Genomic DNA, 23,515 nt, shown 5'->3' on the forward strand with positions numbered 1-23,515 from the left:
ATAATAGGGCATCGCAAACGCCTTCACCGGCCAAAGCAGCAATTGGTAGGTCAAGTCCAAGGCAAACATCTCATCAAGGTTATTGGCTAGATACAATGCAGCTTTCCGAATGTGAGCCATTAATAAATTGCCAAATATTCATAAGAACGTCAGAATATAAGGAACAGGAGCAGCCTGCACCATCATTTGAGAAGATCATGGTTGATCTGATTGTGGCCTTAACTCCACTTTCCCTCCTGCCCCCCATAATTCTCAACTCCATTATCAAAGATCTGCTCAACTTGGTTTTGATAATATTCAATTACATAGCCCTCCTCCACTGTTCGCTGGGGAAGAGAATTCCGAAGACTGACAATTATCAAAGGAAGAAATTACTCTTCGTCTCAGTCTTAGGCTAGAGGGATTAGTGGGTAAATATGTAGGGATATTGGGGTAGGGCCTGGGTGGGATTGCGGTCGGTGCAGACTCAATGGGCCGAATGGCCTCTTTCTGCGCTGTAGGGATTCTAAATAGGAGACCTCATATTTTGAAACTGTGCCCCCAGTTCTAGGTTCCCTCACAAGGGGAAACATACTCTCAGCTTCTACCTTGTCAAGCCCCCTCAGAATCTTATGTGTTTCAACAAGATCATTTGAAGCAGATTTAACAATCTTCAATTTCCATAAGACTATTTTGTCCTTTCCTAATTTTCTCTCTCATCTCCCCATCAATGCATTATTCTCCAACCAAGTGTGAAAGCTTGACAGGGTTGCCAATATTTCATTGGAAACAAATGTCAGAAGTCCAATTCAGGACTTGAACCAGAAAATAACAAACAGCTTGCACTTAAGCTAATACCTTTAACATGGGAAGACATCCCAAAACATTTCACAGAGGAAATTGATGTCAAGGTAAAGGTGATATGAGTGGTAACTAAAACCTTGGTCACAAAAGGTGGGTTATAAAGAAGGGATTTCAAGGAGAGCTAGTGAAATGGTTTTGGTAGAAAATTTCAGAAAGTGAGACATGTGCAACCCCTTGCTTTCAGTTGCCTAAGAGACTGTGATGTCAGAGGAGTGAAGATTCCACATTTGGTGAATGGTACTGGATCGCAGGCAGTTTTGTAGATGCGGAGTGGAAAAAGACAATGAAGGAATTTGAGAACAACAAGAATTTAAAATCTGAGGCTCTAAGAGGTTGGAAGCGCCACTGATCAACAAGGACAGCTGTGACAGTCAAGGTCTTAGTGTAGGTTAAGTTGGTACAAGCTGGTACTTTTGGACACTGAAGATGCAAGGTTGGAAAGCAGGTTGTTGCAGCAATCGAGATCAGAAGCATCAAACGCATGCAGCAAAGTTTCAGTAGCAAATGATAAAGGCATCAGCAGAAACAGACCAAGACAAAGAGGTGGAAGTAGTTGATGGAACAAGGCTCTCAAGTGAAGTACAGAGGGAGAAGTCCTTCATATAGAACACTAACGCCTTTGTTTGTTTCAGTGGTTCAATTGCACATTTAAGATCGGACAGGAGGAGCAATGAGTTGTCAGCACCCTGTCCAACCTTCCTTCCTCAGTCAAAATCACCAAAACAGCAAACTGATCTTGCTGCTTTGCAACATAAGCTTTGAATAAAACAGCTGTCTTGTTCCTATGTAACAATCTTAATGTACAGTAATGTCAAATTCATGAAGCCATAAGACTTTCCTGAAGTCACTATATAAACACAAGTCCTTTCCTAATTGTTGGACCAGATCAGTGGACGTTCAGCTAAATATTAGGAACTGGGTGGTTCACCACCTGTTTTTTTCATAATGGATACTGAATTTTCCATGTCGATTTTAGCTTCCACTGGAACCAATATTCATTTATTAACAAGAAAATTGCAACATTCCTGAACTTCACCTGCTCCTTGGATTGGCCAAAATCCTGCACTGGGGCCCAACCTAATTGAGTGTCCTAGGTGCTCGGTACATGGATATGTTTCACCCCTGTATGAGATTTGCTTAAAAACATGGCAACCAAAATGCTTTCATAGAAATCATAGAAACCCTACAGTGCAGAAGGAGGCCATTCGGCCCATCGAGTCTGCACCGACCACAATCCCACCCAGGCCATATCCCTACATATTTTACCCACTAACCCCTCTAACCTACGCATCTCAGGACACTAACGGGCAATTTTAGCATGGCCAATCAACCTAACCCGCACATCTTTGGACTGTGGGAGGAAACCGGAGCACCCGGAGGAAACCCACGCAGACACGAGGAGAATGTGCAAACTCCACACAGACAGTGACCCGAGCCGGGAATCGAACCCGGGACCCTGGAGCTGTGAAGCAGCAGTGCTAACCACTGCGCTACCGTGCCGCCCTTTGTGACACAGTATTTTATTTAACTCACTTGCAACCCATGTGTGGTGAGATGGAATTGGAGAAATCATTCTCATGGGGAAGGTGTATAAATGTTCAGAAGTAGCATCACATTCACATCTGCTGGCTCTCATTTTTGTCTAAAGTAAGTTTTCCAAAGCCAGCAAGAACACAGACTCCAAATCTGCATAAAATTCCCACAGAATCCATGATTCATTTCATTGTGGATTATTAGCAAACTTCATTGAAACAAAACTAATTGTTAACATGTGAATTTGCAAAAATGTAACATTAGATTGACGCTATGAGAAAGCAGCAATCATTTGTGCAAAAATTGAACTGTATTGTCCAAAGACGGAAGCAGAAAGTACCTCTGAGGTTAAACCATGGAGAAATTCACATACTTACCTAAAACTTGCTTTGATTTGGCTACTGCTGTTAACATAGCCTTTATATTTCATAGAAATGGACAAATCTCTGAGGTCGTACAGACGAATTCTTGAATCATTGGAGGTCACAAGGATCTAAATTCAAGAGTTCAAAATGTTAAGATGTACACTGTTATTGAAACACAAAGCATTGCACCCTGCTCCCCCACAGATGTACCCACCTTATTTTCACCAGGTAGTGGCTCAATGCCTGTGATTTTTCTCCCAACTCTGTTTCTCCCCCTGGTGGAGCGGACATGTATCTGTGTGTGGTATTTCAGATGCTGGGGAGGGAATAGTTCAACAAACAGCCAGAATTACACTGCTTACATCCTTTAAACAATTTTATTGAAAGAGAAATGGATTGTGAATTTACATGGCAAGTACAGGTTTTTCAAAACCATGTGGCACACAAACTATAGCAAAATCAAGTTTCCCTCCAGGCCCACATTGCAAAATGTGGAGACAATCCACGTCAAGTATTGAAACTAAATCCATCTTGTTCACCAAACTATAATTACCTCTGTGTCATAGAAGATGCATCTGCCATCATAGGTGCCAATTACTGCATATTTGCCATTTTGGCAGAAGTTTGCCGCTGTTATTAGTTTTGTTTGTCCATCAATTTCGTTCCATAATGCTACCTTCTTGTCAGGAATGTTCCACAAACGGAGTTTCCCATCAAGCGACCCACTTAAGAAATATCTATCGTCCTGGAGAAAAAAGGAGCAGATAGAACAATCACATTGGTATCCCAAGACACGATTTTACTCTGGGTTCAAGTTCTCTTCCTGCACAGCAGCAGAAACTTAAAAAGGTGAAATGAGTTGAGCAAGTCAGAGAAAACAAGTCATTGTACCCATACTGGCCTGCCCATTGCATTAATTCAAACAAATGAGTAGCCTCCAGAGTAGTATAGTTCTGATTTGCATAACAGTGAATCTGTAAGGAAACTCTTCCAGGAAGGGGAATTGATTTTCTGGATTCAACATATTTCTACTTTGTGTACACTTGTGGGATCGAGTTGTACTACAAGGCTAAGTGTATAATATAGACAAACTCCTGAGTGGTAGAGGGTGTGCTGACCTACAGAAGAATGTCAGTTTAAGAACTTGTCCATCAGTCCTGATGTTACCACCTGAAGAAAAGCAGGGAGTTCTCAGCCTCTGTCCCCATCCCCATATCCTGCCAGAACTAGAACACCACATAGTAGACCAACTGGACATCCTTCCAGCTTCTAGATACTCATTAAGATGTTATAATGATGCAAGGTCTTTCTTAAAAAAAAATTTAAACTTATATAAAAATTGCAGGTGTGCTAATCAGATAGTATGTCTGTTAAAAGTTGTGATAGATACAGAAAAAGTTTAATGCTAACGCTCATGTGCTGAATTAGCAGAGGAACATCTGGTGTGATTGGCCTCGTGTTTTGAAGAAAGACATGTGAAACTTGCAGTGCAAATGTGCTTCAGTGAAACATGACCCAAAAACCTTTTAAAGTGAGTTTAAAAATAAAACATGACAAAGTTATTTCCCTCGTGCCTCAGTACAAGTTGACACTTATGCCCTGTTAAATAACATTCTTTGGCACAACTGTTAGTAGTATTACAGCTGAACCTTTGTCAACAGGTACAAGGTTAAGCTAATACAAAGCTAGGTAGGACACAGAGGTTGCAAAGAGGCATTGGTAAGTTGAGTGAGTGAGCAACAAGGTATGTTATTAATTTTGATATTGATTTGAAAAGCAGAATTTATTTTTCCCCCAAGACGTTAAATCTTTCAAGTGTTGATGTTCAAAAGGGCATGGATGTACTCATAAGAATTGCACAATTGGGGATTGGTGTTTAAGAATAAGGAAATCCCATTACAATTATATAGGGCTTTTGTGAGCCCACATCTTGAGCAGTGTGTGCAGTTTGGTCTTCTGACATAAGGAAGGATATATTTGATTTGGAGATGGTACAGCAAAGGTTCACTAGATTGGTTCCTGGGATGAGAGGACGATTTGATTGCCGACATAAATTGGGCCTGTACTCTCTGGAGATTTGAAGTTTAACAGGTAATCTAATTGAAACATACAAGATTCTGGAGGGGTGTGACAGGGTGGATGTCAAGAGGTTGCTTCCCCTGGCTGGGGAATCAAGAACACGTGAACACAATAAGGGTTCAATCATTCCAACCTGAGACAAAGATTATTTTTTTTCACTTTTACGATTGTGAATCTTTGGAAGGTTGCATTCATTGTTCCACTGTCGAGTACATTCAATGCTGAGATCCATAGATTTTTGAAATGGGGAAATCAAGGGGTATGGTAAATGGGTGGGAAAGCGGAGCTGAAGCAGAAGATTAGTCATGATCTTTGAGTAGCAGTGTACACTAGGGGCTGAATGGTCTACTCCTGCTCCTATTCTTGTTATGTTCTTAACGGCCAAACATCTTCAACTGTTGATACTCTGTTGTAGGTATTTTTAAAAAAAATCTTTTCATAATAAAAGCAAATATCTGCATTCATTACTCACTCTTGGATGAAAAGCAATAGCAGTGACAAAATCAATATGCTGAAAGCAGCACAGGCATTCCCTCCTCGATATATGCCACAATCGAACAGTTTTGTCCATTGATGATGACAGCAAGAAGTAGTTCTGTGGAGCAAAAAGCACCATGTTAAGAACATTTCTATGTCGATGGTAAAACAGGAGGGATTAAATGGCTGCTTAATGTGAGGAGGGATGTGACATACAACAGAAATTCTTGTACAGATCACCCATCACCTACAAGAAATGCACACAATTTATCAAACAAGGATTCTGCCTTTCAAAAAGCATTAGTAAGCATGACTAGGTACCAAGGTAAGAAAGAAGAGGAAAGCAACTGAGAAGTGGTTAAAAAGGAATTACAACTGGTCTTTACTTATCAAAAAAATTACAAAAAGGTTAATTTTCCTACTTTTGTTATGGTCTTTCTTATCCTTTAAGATGTTTCAATTCTTCACAGAACTTAACATTGTCGATCATACAAATAGTTCCAAAGAAATCCTCATTAAAAGTGATCTTGCTCATTTCTCATTATAGATAATCAAGCTACATTTAACAAACAGGCATGGCTAATTTAACAGGTCAGGGATTTTTTTGAGCCCATTAGAAAGGCGAGCAATACTCTTAAACCCACCCCAAGTGGTCTCCCTTCTGAATTTTAACAAATACAAGATAGTCATTCACTTTGTGAACAAGGAGAGACCATATGTTCAGCTGTCTCCCCAGCATCCCCCTTCCCACCAAGCCAAACCCTCTCACTAATCTCACTCTGAAAACACGCACACTCAAAAGTCTCACCTTGGACTTGCACCCTTGCCAACCACCACTCCCTTTCTTTTTTCCTTGAATGTATGAATCTGTGTCTATCTACCCTAACTTCCAATTAAGTTTCAACTCCACTACAGTCCTAAAAAAGAAAGAAATGATGCTTCTGACTGATTAATCATATCCAGTCTGCCTCGAAGTGGCCCTTAACATGCTCAACTAGCCCATCTTTCTCCAACTGCTTTTCATCATTATCCAGCTGACTGGGACTTCCCTCACTTGATTCTAATCTTATCGATCCAACTGTAGCTACAGTATCTGCAGCTATGTTCTGTACTCACTCACTCTCAAGTCCCTCTTTGCTCATAAGCCCTTTTTGCTCATCTGTATGCTGTCCCATGTTGGTTTCATCTGCAGATACAGGATCAGCTTCAACCGGTAAGCTGATGATACCATGTCACCACCTCTCTCTACTGCTTCCATGTTGTCAGACAACTCAACAGGCATCTAGCCTTAGAAGAGTTACAAACTTGGGAAGCCACTATCTTACGCCCCTCCTCAAAACCCTGCAGCTTTGTCATCAATCCCATCATCCTGCCATACTACTGAATCAGACTGTTTGCAACCTGCCTGTCCTAGTCGATCCACATCTGAGTTTCCAACCCACATCCTCTCCATCACCAAGATGAGATACTTCAAACTCCATATTATTGGTTACCTCCATCTCTTTTTAACCTAGTTGCTGCTGAAACCCTCATCCATGTTTTCATTGCCCCCAGGTTCACTATTCCAATTTCCCTCTGTAAATTTGAGCTGATCCAAATTTTTGATGCCCATTTGCGATGATACATCTTGGGGAGGGAGTTGAACATATGGTCCTCACTGACTTGACTGGTTTTCTGTGCTCTCCAAGGTGTATTACTTGTCCATGTGTTTAATCCCTTCACTCGTCTTGGAACTTTTCCCAGTTTGAATCTCTTACTCCAGAATTTGTTCATTGGATTCCCCTCTCTCTCTCTATTAGTAGCTATACCTTCAGTCACTTATGCCCCATTCTCTAGAATTCCTTCCCCAATTCCATCATCTCCCTTTCCCCTCCTTGAAGGTCCTCCATAAAAGCCAAGCTCAAGGTCACCCCTCAATTAATTTTTCTGTCTCCTGTATCCAATTTTTCTTCATGCCTCTCTGAAGTGCTTTGGGGTGTTGTTTTCTACGTCAAAGGCACTAAATAAATACAAGTTGCTGTTGCAATACAAACTTTTAAAGATGTGGTGCCATGGATGGTATCCGCCGCACAAGATTTAGAATCCCACAGAGACCTATAATGCATGAAATTATATACGAATACTGTAGATGTGAAATATTCTTCTACCTTTGACCATGAGAGGTCCAGAAGATCAGCAGTATGCCCCTTGTATTTACAAAATGGGTGCTGCCTAAATGGTGCATTTTTGTCTTCAGGATCAGACTCTTCAGTTCCACTGCATGCCTAAGAAACCACAGCAAAGAATATGCAAGCTTATTCTAATTTTTATAAAGGAATGTTTCTAAATTCTCCATATTCAGATTTTGTTGAATCCTCAAAGGATATTTAATAATGTTTATGTATATAAAATTATAATATCAACTTTACACTCCTCTCGCATCAACATTACACTTAGGTCAATGAATCACTACTCTAGAAGTAAAAATCACTTCATAGTGAATAATTTGGTGCAGGACTTTTGTAATTCTCTAATATCAAATTAGATGAAGTAGCTACTAGAGTATTGATTGGGAAAAAAATAACTGATGGCACTTTGGCAAAATCATACAACTACTCTTAAAATTAGCCATAGTACAATAGTTAGGAATGTAATAACATGGTTTCTGTTTAATCAGCAACATTCTAATATGAGCTTATTTTAACATACAGCTCTAAGCTTGTTTACTTTTATGATGCTGAAAGCTATTACAGAATTGTTCTTGCTTATGGGTTCTTTGCTTCAACACAAAATGAGGGTGAAATTAACTTTTGGTGGTTGTGCAAAATGGGGTGATAGGAAATGGCAGTCAGTTGGACAGCCCTGTCTGATTTTATTGACTTAAGTCAATGGAAAAGGAAACCTTATGGGATCTGAGCCATGTGTTGTCTATTTTCCGCTACCACCAAAGTCCAATTCCACCCCATCTTCATTGTGTCTTCAATGTGTACTATTTCTATTTATGTACATACCGTGTCAGTGTCAGACTTTGAAGAACTCAAGCTTTCTTGTGATGGGGATGGTGACACACGACCTTAATGAAATCAAAATATTGTTACCAGCAGTGGCTGAAGAACATAATGTCAGGTTATTACTCCAGTAGCTTAAAGAGACTAGTGATCCACAAACTTGGTTTTCTGCCTGCTAAATTTGCAATTCTTTTAGCTTTCTCCAGCTATACCTCAAATTAGTCCACATGACATCCACAATAGCAAAGATCCAACTAAGGCAAACAAAAAAAACAACTTTGCTTGAGCAGTCACTGAAAACATTCTGACATTTTTCACAAACTGATGGCTATGAACTCGCCTAACCTTCCAGTCAACTTGCATTGCACTGCAAAGACTTCCCCCATGTTTTGTTTGCCTGCTGCATGGGAGTAGTCATTGGATTCACTGTACAACACAGACCATATAATTTGTATGCCCTCGAGCTGCTTGTTTCAACAAGGTATCTTCTTCAAGGTCAGCAGCTACAAATAGAGTTAATTCAACAGCAAATTTCATGTCCTTTCCCAAAACTAAATACTGTCTTAGAGGTATTAATAGAGCAACAGCTTTCCTACAAGGACCATCTTCCATTGCTAACAAGTTCAGGACGCAAACGAACTTTACTATTTGAAATTAATTGTCATTTTTTCTCTGCAGTTTATGGGATCTTTTTGTGCAAAGTGGCTGGCATATTTCTCTACATTACATCAGCAGTTCACTGGATGAGAAGTGTCTGGAGATCAGAAAGGCTCCAAATAAGTTTGTTCTTTCTAAAATTCAAAGTGAGTGCCAAGTTTGACCAATAGATCCTGATTAATTCATTACTGCTAATATTAATGTTTTTGAAGGGCAGTGGACAGTCAAGATTATGGATCTTTTCCTCAATAATAGAACCCTGATAAATTATTCTCTGTTGACTACCAAATTCATCATTTATGGATGAGAGTAAATATAAATGTATATGAACGCCATCATTTCTGACAGGAGCCCTCTCCCTCAATAACCAGTTTTGCTGACAGTCCACTAATGCAAACAAACAGCACGAGTGGCCACATTTCAGGAAAAGTTTACCTTCAGTGTTGTATTTCATCCTCATGTTGTTGAAGTAGTCCCAAGCATTTTTTAAAACCCATATTCGTACAACATTGTCTTGACCAGCTGTTGCAAGTAAACGGCCACAGTGTGAAAACTTCATTGTCCACACGGCACCCTAAAAGCAAAAAATCATTATTTCTCCATATCTCCTTAATACATAATTGACAAGTGCCATTTTTTGTGAAGTCTATGCCTGTGGAACTTAGGTTGGTTGTGTGCTGTCAGCTAGCTCCTAGAAGAACAGAAGCTGAAATTCTTCATGAGGAAGGCATATTTTGAAGGACTTTAGTGACTGACATTGATAACCTATATGCTGAATAGATTGCTGAGCTTATTTGTAAGATCTGTTCTGATTGTCTCTGCCATTTAATGGGCAATATGATATTTAATCAACCACAATTTGCCTTTAATGTTCAATTTATGTTGATTCTGGATGTTAGAGTATGAAAGGTTACCTAAGGTAGTATTTAATGTTTGCTTAGTTTGACTCTTGTATAGAAAAAAATCTTCTGTTTTAAACCAAGGAATCTTGGAATTATTTTAGTAAATAACTGGAATTTCAGATTTACTTAATGAAAAGCTACCAGGTCGCTACGGAGATATTAATAACAGCATAAAAGATGGAGATAGTTTGGCAGCAAGTTGTACTAAATTTTAAAATATAGTTATAAAAATTACACACCACAAATATTAGCTGAACATTCGCAAAAGTTGACCAAAGTATTATTCAGATTACTATACGAGAACACACTCGGTGTTCTCTTAAAAGTCTCAGTAAGGTTGCAACTTGCATAACAATTTTACAGGAATATTTGCATCTTCAAAAACAATAACCAAAATGGAACAGAATTAGAATTAAAGGGAGAAGTTTGTGGTTAGATTGGTTTTGGCCCCCTTATTCCTGATCTCCTCCCCTGGAATGTTTAATGTAATGGGCAGCACGATGGCACAGCAGTCAGCACTACTGCATCACAGTGCCAGGGACCCGGGTTTAATTCCGGCTTGGATCACTGTCTGTGTGGAGTCTGCACGTTCTCCCCGTGTCGGCATAGGGTTCCTCCAGATGCTCCAGTTTCCTCCCACAGTCCAAAAAACGTGCTGGTTAGGTGCACTGGCCATGCTAAAATTCTCCCTCAGTGTACCCGAACAGGTGCCAGAGTGTGGCGACGAGGGAATTTTCACAGTAACTTCACTGCAGTGTTAATGTAAGCCTACTTGTGACACTAATAAATAAACTTTAAAATGCAGATGACATGTTTACACTGCAGTATCATTGAAAATCCTGAAACTCTTTCCTTAACAGTCCTGTAGATGTTCCTACACCATCTGAAATGCAGCTGTTCAAGAAGATAGCATATCATCTTCTCAAGTTTAATAAGAGATTGATGATAAATAGTGACCAAGGCAATGAAGCCCACATTCCATGAATGAAAAATATTGCTCGAAAGAGCTACCATGGCTCATGGTAGAACAGAAGCTCAGATTCAGAAAGCAGTGACAAGGGAAAGAAAAGAGTAACAACAGAGGGGAAAAGGGAAAAATAAGTTTTCAAGAGCTAAATCAGCACCAAATTAGTAATCGAGTCATCTGAAGATTCTGAATTCAGCCCAAACTTTTAAAAATATTAAGTCATGAATTTTTGAGTAAGCAATATTTCCAGCAATTTTTCCCCAAACAATGGCATAGGCAACGTCAATCACTTCAGGTCTTCAAAAATCCAGGATATGGTTCTTAACTTATTGATACCATTGCCTTTGCTCAGTTAGAGTGACAGCATTATTTGTAACATTATAGAACAAAAAAGAGATAGAACATCTTGAAGGCCTTGCATCTTTCTTCAACAGCAGAAATAGAATGTGTTTATCACCACCAAACATGTTAATATAAGCATTTCAAATTATTGCAATGCCTAAAATGTTCAGAAATCTGACACGGGGTAGAAGGCCTGCAATCCTGGCCCAGTAAAGCACCAAGACAGGTTGCCCCTACCAGCAGATTCGAGTCATGGCTTGGTCTCAAATCTAAGGCTTTCCTTGCTCTAGGTTTATTCTACTGAGTCACCAGCGAACCACCTCCGCAGGGAGGTCTCACAGCATCAGATTCATCACTGGCTCACACAGTAACTGGACTGCTATATTTCTTAAAATCAGCACCGAGACACCAGGATCTGGCAGGAAATATAGTGCAAGAGAGCAGGACACTAAGATCATTCCCCAGAAGCAAGAAAAACAGTAAAGCAAAAGCAGCTGATGCAAAAAAAAGGTGAAAATTTAAACCTGGTAACTGTATTGTACAGGAATAGACAACCTCTCCAAATTTGAAAAGATTTTATAAATCTGCAAACCACGTTTACAGTGAGGGGGGAACGAGAGGAGGCAGATGGCAAGTTCAAAGGCCCAAAATAACTCAAAAATATCTCACTTTGTGGAGCTTTGCCATCACATGATTTTGATCAGTGCTTATTGAATCAAATTTTGCAGTACTATTTCTAGCACTTGGGTCCAAATATTACAGCTGAATATTAATTAGGATGTCTCAGCATGTCTTACATAATAATTGACAATCATATTGCTATTCAGTGCAAGCTATCCTATTTGCAGAGAGTTAAATTATACAGGCAACCTGGCACTAGCCTGTTTTTAATCTGCTAAATTGCAGTAGTGGTAAACTTTTTTCATGCTCAAAATCCTAATGTGATCTGGAGATTGTAAGAAGCATGTACAGAAAGCAAAAAAATATAAACAAATCTTGTCTGGCTGCATTCATGCAATTCGTGGTCTTGGATATAAACTGTATTCATGCAAGCCTGAGTGTTTCCTGCCTATCTGTCCATTTTGTTATGGAGTGATGCATATAGCAAAACAAAAATCACGAGCATCAATAGCTGAAGTCACTCGGTATTAGCATCCAGCAAAGTAATGATGTCCAGTGCATTATGATACAGATAAAAATTAAAGAACTTACCATGTGTTCTCCACTTAGGTCTTGAACCACTTTAATCTGATCAAAGTCATAAGGCCCTTTGAAGCCGTGGGCTGCTTTAAACTTAACAGGTCTTGTGTAAGGCATCCCCTCATCATCACTGGAAGAAGCATCATCTTGATCCATGTGGAAGACTAAGGACAGTAACAATGGACAATTTTACAGCAGTAACACAAATTCGACAGGAATGATGTTGCACTGCTCAAGACTCTGATAGACAACACTCCACTTCCAACATGAGGGGCTAAGTATGTATCGACATGATCAAATAGCATTTCAGATTTGCTGTCCCTTCCCAAGTCCTCTTACTGGCTTATTTTATATGTCTTTCCACAACCAAAAGGGTGGATAGTCCAAATTATTATATAATTGCTAAAGCAACTTGCCCTTCTCAATAAGCATTATAATAAAACAATAAACCCAATAAGAAGTTCTTGTAAAAAAATTAAGGCATTAACATTTTAAACTTACCTTCATCTCGGACACTTTTAACTTTATTTACAGCTTTTTCACCATACTCTTCAGCAAGATGCTTGGCTCTTTTCACTGATTTACCCAAAAATTTCTTCAGTTGATTACTGAAAAAAAGTAACATTTACCAGACAAAACTATACCTGCCAGATCTCCCCACAATGTTCAGGGACAAGCAACCGAGAGTGAAAGTAGCAGGTAAAGTAATAAGCGAAGATTTAACATTGATAGTTTTAACATGGATATTTAATTCCAAGTATGAATAAAGGTCAAGTTAGTCCATGATTACAAAACTTTGAGGCAGGCTTAACACCTTAATGAGTGTACTGAAAGATGACAAATTTACAGAGAATGCCACAAGATAAATCTTCCAAATTCTGATTGTTTTGGAAGAGGATTGGGGGGAGTGGAGGGGGGGGGGGGGGGTGCGCGGAGGGAGCATGGTTCGGAGGAGAAAAACAGGGAGAGGAAAAGGTTTACAAGAATGGTTCCAGAGATGAAAAGCTTCAGCTATTCAGATATATTGGAGAAGTTAGGACTGCTCTCCTTGGAGAGAAGGTTGAGAAGAGATTTGATCGAGGTGTTCAAGACAATGAACGGGCTGGACAGAGTAGATAGGGAGAAATTGTACCCACCCATAAAATGATCGAGAATGAGAGGGCACAGGTTTACAGTGATTTGGAAAAGAAGCAAATGCAATGTGAGAAAAAAAACTTCTTCACACAGTGAGTGGTTCAGGTCTGGAATGCACTGCCTGGAAGTGTGATGGAGACAGGTTCAATCAAGGCTTTCAAGAAAGCATTCAATGATTATTTGAATAGATACAATGTGCAGGGTTATTGGGAAAAAGCATGGGAATGGCACTAAGTCATGATGCTTATTTGGAGAGCTGGTGCAGACATGATGGGCCGAATGATCTCCTTCTGTGCCATAACAATTCCGTGATTCTGTGAAAAAGAGTTTCCTTCATCTTCTAGTTCGGCAATTGAAAATTACTTTCTCTGCAGAAAATGCTCTTGGAACGGTTTGGACAGATGGCTAAGTAATCCTTTTCTAGAACCATGAGTTCTGAGAACATTCTCATTTTGTTAGAGAAAGTATGGCATAATAAACCACTTCTGGTAGAAGTAATCCAAGAACACTACACACATGCCTCTGCTTTCTAGTAGAACACTGAAAGAGTGTAGCAACTGTTAACAACTGCATAAATTTGATTGTAAAACATACTGTATACACAGAATGAGTGAATTCAGAGCATTACAAAACTGCACTGCAAAGTGACAAATTTACAGTTGCAGTCATACAATAGCCAAAGGTCTGAGATATGCAAATGGACAGAAGTCAAACATCGACTATATCACAGCACAGTAAGAAGTCTCAAACACCAGGTTAAAATCCAACAGGTTTATTTGGAATCATGAGCTTTTGGAGCGCTGCCCCTTCATCAGGTGAGTGGAGAGATAGGTTCCTCTCCAATAATTTATGTATTATTGAATAGGAAAGTCTAAAGGAGTATACTATATTCCAGAATTTATTAGAACAATACTTTTGTTTTTAAAAAATGGCTTTTTACTGTAATCAGGAAATTCTCTAGTTGGGTTACCTTCTTGTGGAGCCACTATAGTGAATTACAGTAAACATTGCCTCAAGTCTTGGGACTGATGCAAGTGCAAAGCATAATCAGTGCCAGCCAGCCCGAGATTTGCTCTCATTTCCATCCCAAGATGAGAGATTGAGAAACAAGCATCAAAAGCATAGTTTCCAAGAACTGGGATTTCTGGAGTAACCCAGTTTGACGTTATGCCCTGAACTGATTGCAACGTTGCCACTACATAACACTCTTGTAATGACCAAGAACAGACCAGAAGTAACAGGCATCATATTCTAGGGCCAGGGTCAGCAAACTGTGACACTAGAATCACGTGTTGTTTTCACATCTAATTTGTGGCACCTCATTTTCCAGTTATTAGCAGCATTATCATGAAAAAAGCCTGAAGAAAACTAAGCGAAAGAGGCAGGTTTTTAGTGTGAATATAAAAAGTTAAACTAAGCTTCTGAGCATACACCTATTAGAAATACAAAGAAAAAAAGATGCAAAAGGGTTAAAAAATACGCAACAATTCAATGTTGGGTTATTTTTCCTTTTGATGCATAAATTCATATTATTTCATTTATCATTCATGGAAGTTACGCATTCTACCAGACACATGGCAATCCACCATGTACTTGGCTCAGAAATGTAAAATTACCGTATGGCTCCAAATAGTTTTAATTTTAGAAATTTCTTTTAGAAAAGGATTGTCGATCTCTGTACTGGGGTCTCCATGTTGGCAAAAAAAGTATTTTTAATAAAATATTTGTGTCACAATAGACTTGCCTTTCACAATTGTCTAATTTTTGCCAATCATATAATCATCTTATAAATATATTACAATTTAAGGATTCCCCAAGCTCTTTGGAATATCCAGAGAGGAGAACAGGATTTTTTAATGGTAGTACAAGTCAGACTCTTGTATTGTTCGACCTAGTTTGGCTTGAAGTGGTATAATACAAAGAGGATTTAGAGGCACTTGAGAAGGAATGCAGAAGATTTACAAAGGTGTTGCAGAAATATGTGCTTATACATAAAGTGAAAGGATTGACATGCTGGCTCACTTGTCTTGAACAAAGAAAGCTGAGGTGTGTCTTTAAAATTATGAATGGTTTTGACAGAATGGATGCAGAGAGAGTTTCCACATGTGAGGAAAAGCATAACTAGACGTCACCCAATCACCAATAAATCCATTGGGAATTCAAAAGAACTTTCTAAAACCCAAAGGGTGGTGAGAATGTGGAACTAACTACCATAGGGAGTGGTTGAAATGAATAGTATAGATGCATTTAAAAGGGATGGTAGACAAGATTATGATGGAGAACAGAGGGTTACGAAGACAGATTTAGATGGGGAAAGATGGGCTGGCAGCTCAAGTTGACCACAAACACAATCATGAACTGGTTGGACCGAATGGCCTATTTCTGCACCATATATCCAATAGCATCCGATGCAACTTAAAAATATGCTCCAATTTAAGTGGCAAAATACAAATTAAGCATCAACAATAACACTTCCTCAAAGTACTGCCAAGTGTTCCCTATTAAGTCCATTTAAAACACAGAAACAATTCCACAATTCTTCCTGAACAGGAAAAAAATTAATTAACTTACGTTTTCTGCTTGATTTTGTGGCCATCCTGCTCAGTTTGAGTTGTCTGGACTTTGTCTTCATCATCTGATTGTGCAGCATCATTACTGCAATGGCAAAAAACACTCTGATTAAAGCTTACCATTGACTTGTTAACAAATGGTTATTTTAAATGTCTACATTTCTCACAAATTAATGCACCAACCCGGTTTAAAATCAGATCATAAGCTGATTCCTTGTACTAGGTTCATATGCATTTCTCCTGTTAACTGATGTTAGGTATTAGCTGAAGTAATGAACCACAGTAACTCTGCTGAAGTGTACAAACGAGTTACAGAGGCAATTAGATCTGAAACAGACATTAAATTAGGAATATCCTTTGCTCACTCTATTGTTAACTAAACAGACCATTCGTGGTTAATGAAGTATAACCTGCTTTGCACTCCTTCTGATTTTGGAGAAAAATGCATTCTTTAGTTGGTATATTTGGGAAAACATTGCATCATGTCACTTCAATTCTGGTCAATTTAACTTCTGATTTGTAACAAGCATGAAACCTCATCAACTGTTTTGTGTTAAAAGTCATATTTTTGCCAGTTCTTAAAGGGATTTACAGAAACTTTATGGTAGGACACATCAAAATAACAGTAACTGAAGTAATGGCTTGTGCCTAAATTCACTATTAGTTAGTTTATGAATTTAATATAGAATCAACTTTTAACCAGAAATAAAAACACAGGTCAGCCTATGCTTGGTACAATACAGGTTTAATGACTACATGAACAAAAGGTATATTCATCAGATGTGGTGGGGGCAAATATTAGCACTGACCACTTACCTCACATACTCCTTTGTTCGGCGCATGATGTGTAATGTCAGCGGGTTAAGACCTTTGGGAAGCTTTTCCTCAGCCATATTTAGGGGAATTTCTTCCCCGGTGTCAAGATTCTTCACCATCACGCTTGCTAGAATTTCCTTTTGTAAAGCAGGAAAATGGTTAACACTCTCTGAAAGCGAGCCAGATAAATCTCTCAGATTAAGTGCCCATAAAGAAACCTCTCGTGTGAAAGGACTAAAGTACAATGTGCAGGAAGATCCATGAAGCTATTGTAATGCACAAAAAAAAAGTTATTGCTGTTATTATTTAATAGGCATTATGACATAATGGAGAAGGAGGACAATAGTAGGAGTGTGCTCATTAAATTCTGCACTGCAGCAATTGCATCTCTCCTCAATCATTTGCAGCTTCCGTAAATGAAAATCAATCTGCCTGAATAAAAGGATTTTTCCACTGTTTGACCTGTACAGGCAGGACATTTAAAAATCAAATCCTTAAGTAGGATAAAATACCTGCTTAAAGGTGAGACCGATTCCTACACAAGAAAATGCATGCAACGATGATGGACTAAATGATTTGCTGCATGTCCTTATGCCACCTCCAGTATTAATGCAATAATATAGGGCAGAAGCAACATCATCTGTCAACTAAGAAAATTGGAACAGTTCCCAAGGGCTGATAGACTGCATTTCTTGGACAACTCTGGAAGCTTGCACCAGATCCAATCGATCACTTACTGACCACTAGTACTGGCTGCTAACTGTCTCTGACTGGCTAGGTTAATCAATAGGTATACCAGCAACTGATCAATGTTGCACCTAAAAATGAAACATCATAAAGCCTGTGCCAACAATCCAAACACAAAGTGCTCCTACTAGATTTAGTTTCCTCCCATCCCATTCCAAACACAGGGTCATCATAATAAAATAAAGTAATTGGAAACAATTTCAGGAGCATCATATTAAAGATGTGATGTGGTTGTGCTCTTCGAAGGGTAGAAACCATATGCTTCCACATATTTCATTGCCTTAGATTGGTCTCAAATGACAGATTATTTATAAAATAAGATCAACAGGGAATCTGTAAACAGGAATTTATGAAATAAGCAGGGAATCAATACACTAAACTCAATTTATTTATCTCCCAATAGTGAAACTCTATCTTCCTATATAAGTTTGCAACAGTAGTGAGATCATTGCGTACAAGTGTACTAATGAATTGTGAGCATAATTCAATTCACTGATCCTGTAGACAACATTTCACAGTACAACTATAAGAAGGATGTGGAAGTGCTGGAAAGAGTGTAGAGGAGATTTACCAGGATGCTGCCTGGTTTGGAGGGTAGGTCTTATGAGGAAAGGTTGAGGGAGCTAGGGCTGTTCTCCCTGGAGCGGAGGAGGCTGAGGGGAGACTTAATAGAGGTTTATAAAATGATGAAGGGGATAGATAGAGTGAACGTGCAAAGGCTATTTCCTCGGGTGGATGGAGCTATTACAAGGGGGCATAACTATAGGGTTCATGGTGGGAGATATAGGAAGGATATTAGAGGTAGGTTCTTTACGCAGAGAGTGGTTGGGGTGTGGAATGGACTGCCTGCAGTGATAGTGGAGTCAGACACTTTAGGAACATTTAAGCGGTTATTGGATAGGCACATGGAGCACACCAGGATGATAGGGAGTGGGATAGCTTGATCTTGGTTTCAGATAAAGCTCGGCACAATATCGTGGGCCGAAGGGCCTGTTCTGTGCTGTACTGTTCTATGTTCTAAGTACTGAGGGGGAAATATCAGGGCAATAAAGAATTCTTCTATTTAGGTAAGTCAACTGCTTCCGTGTTCAGAAATCATAGAATCCCTACAGTGCAGAAGGAGGCCATTCGGCCCATCGAGTCTGCACCGACCACAATCCCACCCAGGCCCTATTTCCATAACCTCATATATTTACCCTGCCAATCCCTCTGACACTAGGGTCAATTTAGCACGGCCAATCAACCTAACCCGCACATTTTTGGACTGTAGGAGGAAGCCGGAGCACCCTGACGAAACCCACACAGGCACGGGGAAATGTGAAAACTCCACACAGACAGTGACCCGAATCTGGAATTGAACCCGGGTCCATGGCGCTGTGAGGCAGCAGTGCTAACCACTGTGCAGCCCAATGGATTTGATAAAAATATCCTTTGTGCGACAAGAGGAGAAAGATGAAAATTTAATTTCTGTACAGGGCGCTCAATTCTGTCAAGTCCTACTGAAGGGTACATGTGAAAGTTCAGCAGTACCAGATTTGTCCTGATGCTCCGCAGGATTGAACACAATGAAAGTACCTATCGTTAAGTCTTAATTAAGAGGACTGGTCACATGGTTCAGATATTGAACACTGACTGGAGTCAGGGACCAGACATCTACAACATAGGCAGTGCTTCAGGAGAAGAAAAACTGTTAAACTGTGCCAGTGTTGTTGGGTATTTTCAAAATCAATTTGTTAAACACAGATAATACACTGTCAAGGGAATTCTTTCAACTACTGTCCTCCAGTGTATTGTGAGGCCGGATAGCCAATGGTAACAATGACAATGAAAATAAAACATGCTGGGGGTTTTAGTTAGGCTGTGTTAAACATAGAGGCAGGTTAGAGGAGGCTGCAGCAAGTCATGATTTGTGCTGTGAGATGTGACCTGACATTTATTGTGTTGACCAAATAAGGATGGTTATTTAGACTGATGTTAGACATTCCAGAGCCATTGTTACCATACATGGTGAGGCTATGTAACTTGCATGCAGTTTGATATAAACATTTGGGAGTTGTTTACAAGTTAGTCCATTGGCTATAATCAAACATTGTGATCAGTTTCCTGTAGTATCGTTGGCTGAGTGCCAGATAACTTTCTGGAAGAATGTGCAAAGTTTAAGATAAAAGAGGTACTTTGAATCTTTGTTCTCAGTGGAAACTCAAGAATCATATTCACCATGTGTGCCCTGAAGATAGCTTCAAAGGAGGACAAAGGAACCACGAGAAAGATCCATACCCAAGGGCAGACCTGGACAGTTTGTTCAAGCGGGTAATCAAAGCTTAAAGTTAAATGAGTTAACATTAGAGTTAAACTAGAGTTAAAGTTAAATGAGTTAAAGTTACGGTTGAAGTTGAAGGAATTAAGCTGAACAAGTTGAAGTAAGTTTTGCAACTAATATCGATTTAGGTTGAGTATTGGTACCTAAAGTGTGAAATAAAGCGAAAGATTTTAAATGAAATCTGAGACAACACTTCTGTTGGTCATACAAGGGGAAAATATTTGGGGAAAAGGTTTAAGTATTTCAGTGGGATATCAACTGTTTGTCTTAGACGATCAACTAATATGCACTGAATTGTAATAGTCATAGCCTTCAGTTTACAAAGAGGTTAATAAATACAGAACATTTGCTCTTCATCTTTTGAATTAACAATTGTATGCTTTGAAGTCAGTTCTTAAAAATAAATGGGTTATTAAAGAACTCGATCAGATGACAGGTTATAGGGTTAATCTTTTTATTCAGAATATTAATCTGAATATCGACAAGGATTGTCACACTTTAAACAGATAATATACATCACTTTTCACTTATTTGTGCTCGACAAATTACTGTAATCTTCTCACCTCATCTGTAAGTTCTCTTCCAGAGTTTGATCTTGGTCTTTGTGGTCCTATGACGTCAGTTTCAGGAGCACCAGATGTTGATTCTCCAGTCCCTTTTCCATTTTCCTGAAAATTTGATTTAAAAGCTCACTCATCAGACAAAAAGTTAAATTGTGAGATGTGATCTGACACTTCTAGGTAAATTGTAACAACATAAATTAGTCTGGGTTATGAAGCTTTGTTTTCATTTAATGGGCACTAAATAATTCAGAAGTTCTTGAGAGATCATTGTGCCAATGATCTGTAATATACAATATCCAATTTCTTGTATTTGAAAATGAAATGTGGCTCTGCCAAATCATTTATATTTGGAAGATTCTGCACATTTCTCGGAACAGATTTCAGACACTATAGGCACAAAGCAAGTGACTGCATTAAATGCCCTACTCTAAAATTAATAGAAAATGAACTTTTAAAAACTAGGATATTGGTGATGATGATAGATAGGACTAGATAGAAACGCAAGTAGGCCATTCAGTCCCTTGAACTTGTTCTCTAAATCCTGAGATCAATTCAGATCTGCATCAGCTCCATATCCTTTAGTAAAATAATGGATCTAAGATTGTTAATTAAGCAAGCAACTACTGGTTTATGGAAGGGAATCTACTACTTAATCTTTTGTGTAAAGACATGCTTTCTAAGTTCTCTGCTACATGGCCTGGTTTTGATTTTAAGATTTCCCTCTTTGTCCTCGAATGCCAAGAATATGTTTCTTTCCATCCATCCTATAAATTCCTTTCAAAATCTTAAAAACTTCATTTAAATCACAATTAACCTTCAATATGTCAAGGAAACAGACCTAGTTTATATTGTTGCCCTCAACCTTGGGTCAACTGATGCTGTGGACAACGACACTCAAACTCTCAAATTATTGTGCAACAAATCTCTTTTATTGTACTCTAAGTTACCACAAGTATCAAACTCTATGACAAAACTTTAGTATACCAGGCATCAAACTTTGTTATAGACCAAGTATTCAACCTGATTTACATTGATACACACAAAGTATTCACTCTGACTTATTTTGTTACAGACAAAGTAACTAACCTCTGACTTTGTTATACATCAAGTATTCAAAAAGTATCAAAACTTCAAAAATATCCAAACTCACGACTTGGATTTAGAGATTTTTAATGATGACAAGGCGAACAGGTCAATCCTGAGGGCTTTCATAGAATCCCTACAGTGCAGAAGGAGGCCATTTGGTCTATCGAATCTGCATCGACAACAATCCCACCCAGGCCTATCCCCGTAACCCCACATATTTACCCTGCTAATCCTTCTCACACTAAAAGTCAATTTACCATGGCCAATCAACCTAACCTGCACATCTTTGGACTGTGGGAGGAAATCGGATCACCCAGAGGAAACCTACACAGACAAAGGGAGAATGTGAAAACTCTACACAGTCACCCGAGGCCAGAATTGAAACCGGGTCCCTGGCACTGTTCGACACTTCCAATGTCTCAGAGTCCCAGACTTGGGGTCTTGTTACTTATTCTAATAATAGTCAATCCCAGGTTACTGCCTTCGATGTTTCCCTGTTTCTTCTTCTTATACAGATCTTACTGACACTGATAATGCTTCCAGTCACACAGGACAGGCACTAATCAATCACTGTCTTTTTGGTCACGAATGCTGAAGAATCATGCCTCTGTCAAGAGTCGTAATTTTCTCAGGAATACAGCACACAGAGGTCTGCGTTCAATCAATGTCTGCTCAAGGCATAGCAACAACCACTGTCCAAACAATTCCTTTGCAAGTTCCATTGCTGCACTTCCTGTTCTTTGCTGCTTCTGCAGTCCGTAACCGGATACAGAATTAGCTCTATTAACCATCAGGCTTTGCTGATTAATGATTACCCATCAGGCTACAATATCATCTGTTTATAATCTAACCCTTGAGCTCATGTAACACAGCCTGGTGAATCTGAACGGCACACCTTCCAAGGCCAACTTATTAAAACCTTCTGCCCTTCATATTCTATCTTTCTAGTCATAAAGACTATCACTCCATTAGCCTTTTGATTTTTTGGGGGGAGCACTACACATTAGTGAGCTGTCAACATGCACCCCTAAACCTCTTTGAAACTCAACTGTTCCTAACTTTTCACCATTTAAATGCCAAGTGCTCTACCCCTTTTTGGTTCCAAATTGATGACCTCACAGTTATCTGCATTGAAATCTCTCAGTTTCACCCACTCAATTAATCTCCCTTTGTAATGTTATGATCCCGTCTACACTACTTACAGTACCACCAATCTGAGTCATTGGTAAACTTGTAAGTATAGCTCTCCATCATCTCACTCAAGATATTACTATAGTGAATTCTTAAGGCCTTAACCAATTAGTACAAACCCATTATCTCCATGCTCTATCTTTTATCACCTAACCAGTCTTAACAACATGCGGTGTCTTCAATTTCAAGTTTGAATTTTAATAAACAGTCTCTTATGTGGAACCTCATTGAATGCTTTCAGGAAGTCCATGTACATGCACCTATAGATATTCCTTTCTCTGCTACTTTAGTTACTTCCTCAAAAAACTCAATTAGATTCAGCATGCAAGGCCTACCCTGTATACAAATTCACATGGTCTCTCCCCAATGAGCTAAAATTTCTCCAAGTGCTCAGTTTCTTTATCCTTAATTATAGATTTCAATAACTTCTCCACAAGATATGTTAGACTAACAAATTAACAGGTCTATAATTTCCTGCTATTTGTGTGACCTTTTTCTACAATAATTAAGCAGTATAGAACTCAAGCATATTCTTAATTTGATTTCTTTGTCACCGTGTTTTCAGTTAAGGTGGTGACATAGTCAGTGGACATCAGAAGGAAGCTACAAACTTCTTTAAGTACCAGACCTGAAACATGTGCAACCAATCCCACACAGTCACCAAGGTTCAATTCCAGCCTCAGTTGACTGTCAGTGTGGAGTTTGCATGTTCTCCACATGTCTGCGTGGCTTGCCT

The 23,515-nt window shown here is 39.1% G+C and overlaps 1 protein-coding gene across 2 annotated transcripts in view; it reads right to left on the reverse strand.

The window, feature by feature from the left end:
- Window positions 1-23,515, reverse strand: part of wdr44 (WD repeat domain 44) — an 87,255-nt gene that overhangs the window by 3,416 nt on the left and 60,324 nt on the right. For both annotated transcript variants that reach the window (XM_078211277.1, XM_078211278.1), the window contains 12 exons: window positions 20,503-20,607; window positions 16,873-17,009; window positions 16,058-16,141; window positions 12,854-12,960; window positions 12,365-12,516; window positions 9,377-9,515; window positions 8,288-8,349; window positions 7,445-7,561; window positions 5,293-5,415; window positions 3,295-3,486; window positions 2,956-3,057; window positions 2,754-2,869 (listed from right to left, as the gene is read on the reverse strand). In XM_078211277.1, coding sequence (XP_078067403.1) covers window positions 2,754-2,869; window positions 2,956-3,057; window positions 3,295-3,486; window positions 5,293-5,415; window positions 7,445-7,561; window positions 8,288-8,349; window positions 9,377-9,515; window positions 12,365-12,516; window positions 12,854-12,960; window positions 16,058-16,141; window positions 16,873-17,009; window positions 20,503-20,607 — 1,436 coding nt within the window. The remainder of the gene's footprint in view (window positions 1-2,753; window positions 2,870-2,955; window positions 3,058-3,294; window positions 3,487-5,292; window positions 5,416-7,444; window positions 7,562-8,287; window positions 8,350-9,376; window positions 9,516-12,364; window positions 12,517-12,853; window positions 12,961-16,057; window positions 16,142-16,872; window positions 17,010-20,502; window positions 20,608-23,515) is intronic.

Source organism: Mustelus asterias, chromosome 4 (assembly GCF_964213995.1).
Source record: "Mustelus asterias chromosome 4, sMusAst1.hap1.1, whole genome shotgun sequence".
In the NCBI taxonomy this organism is placed as follows: domain Eukaryota; kingdom Metazoa; phylum Chordata; class Chondrichthyes; order Carcharhiniformes; family Triakidae; genus Mustelus; species Mustelus asterias.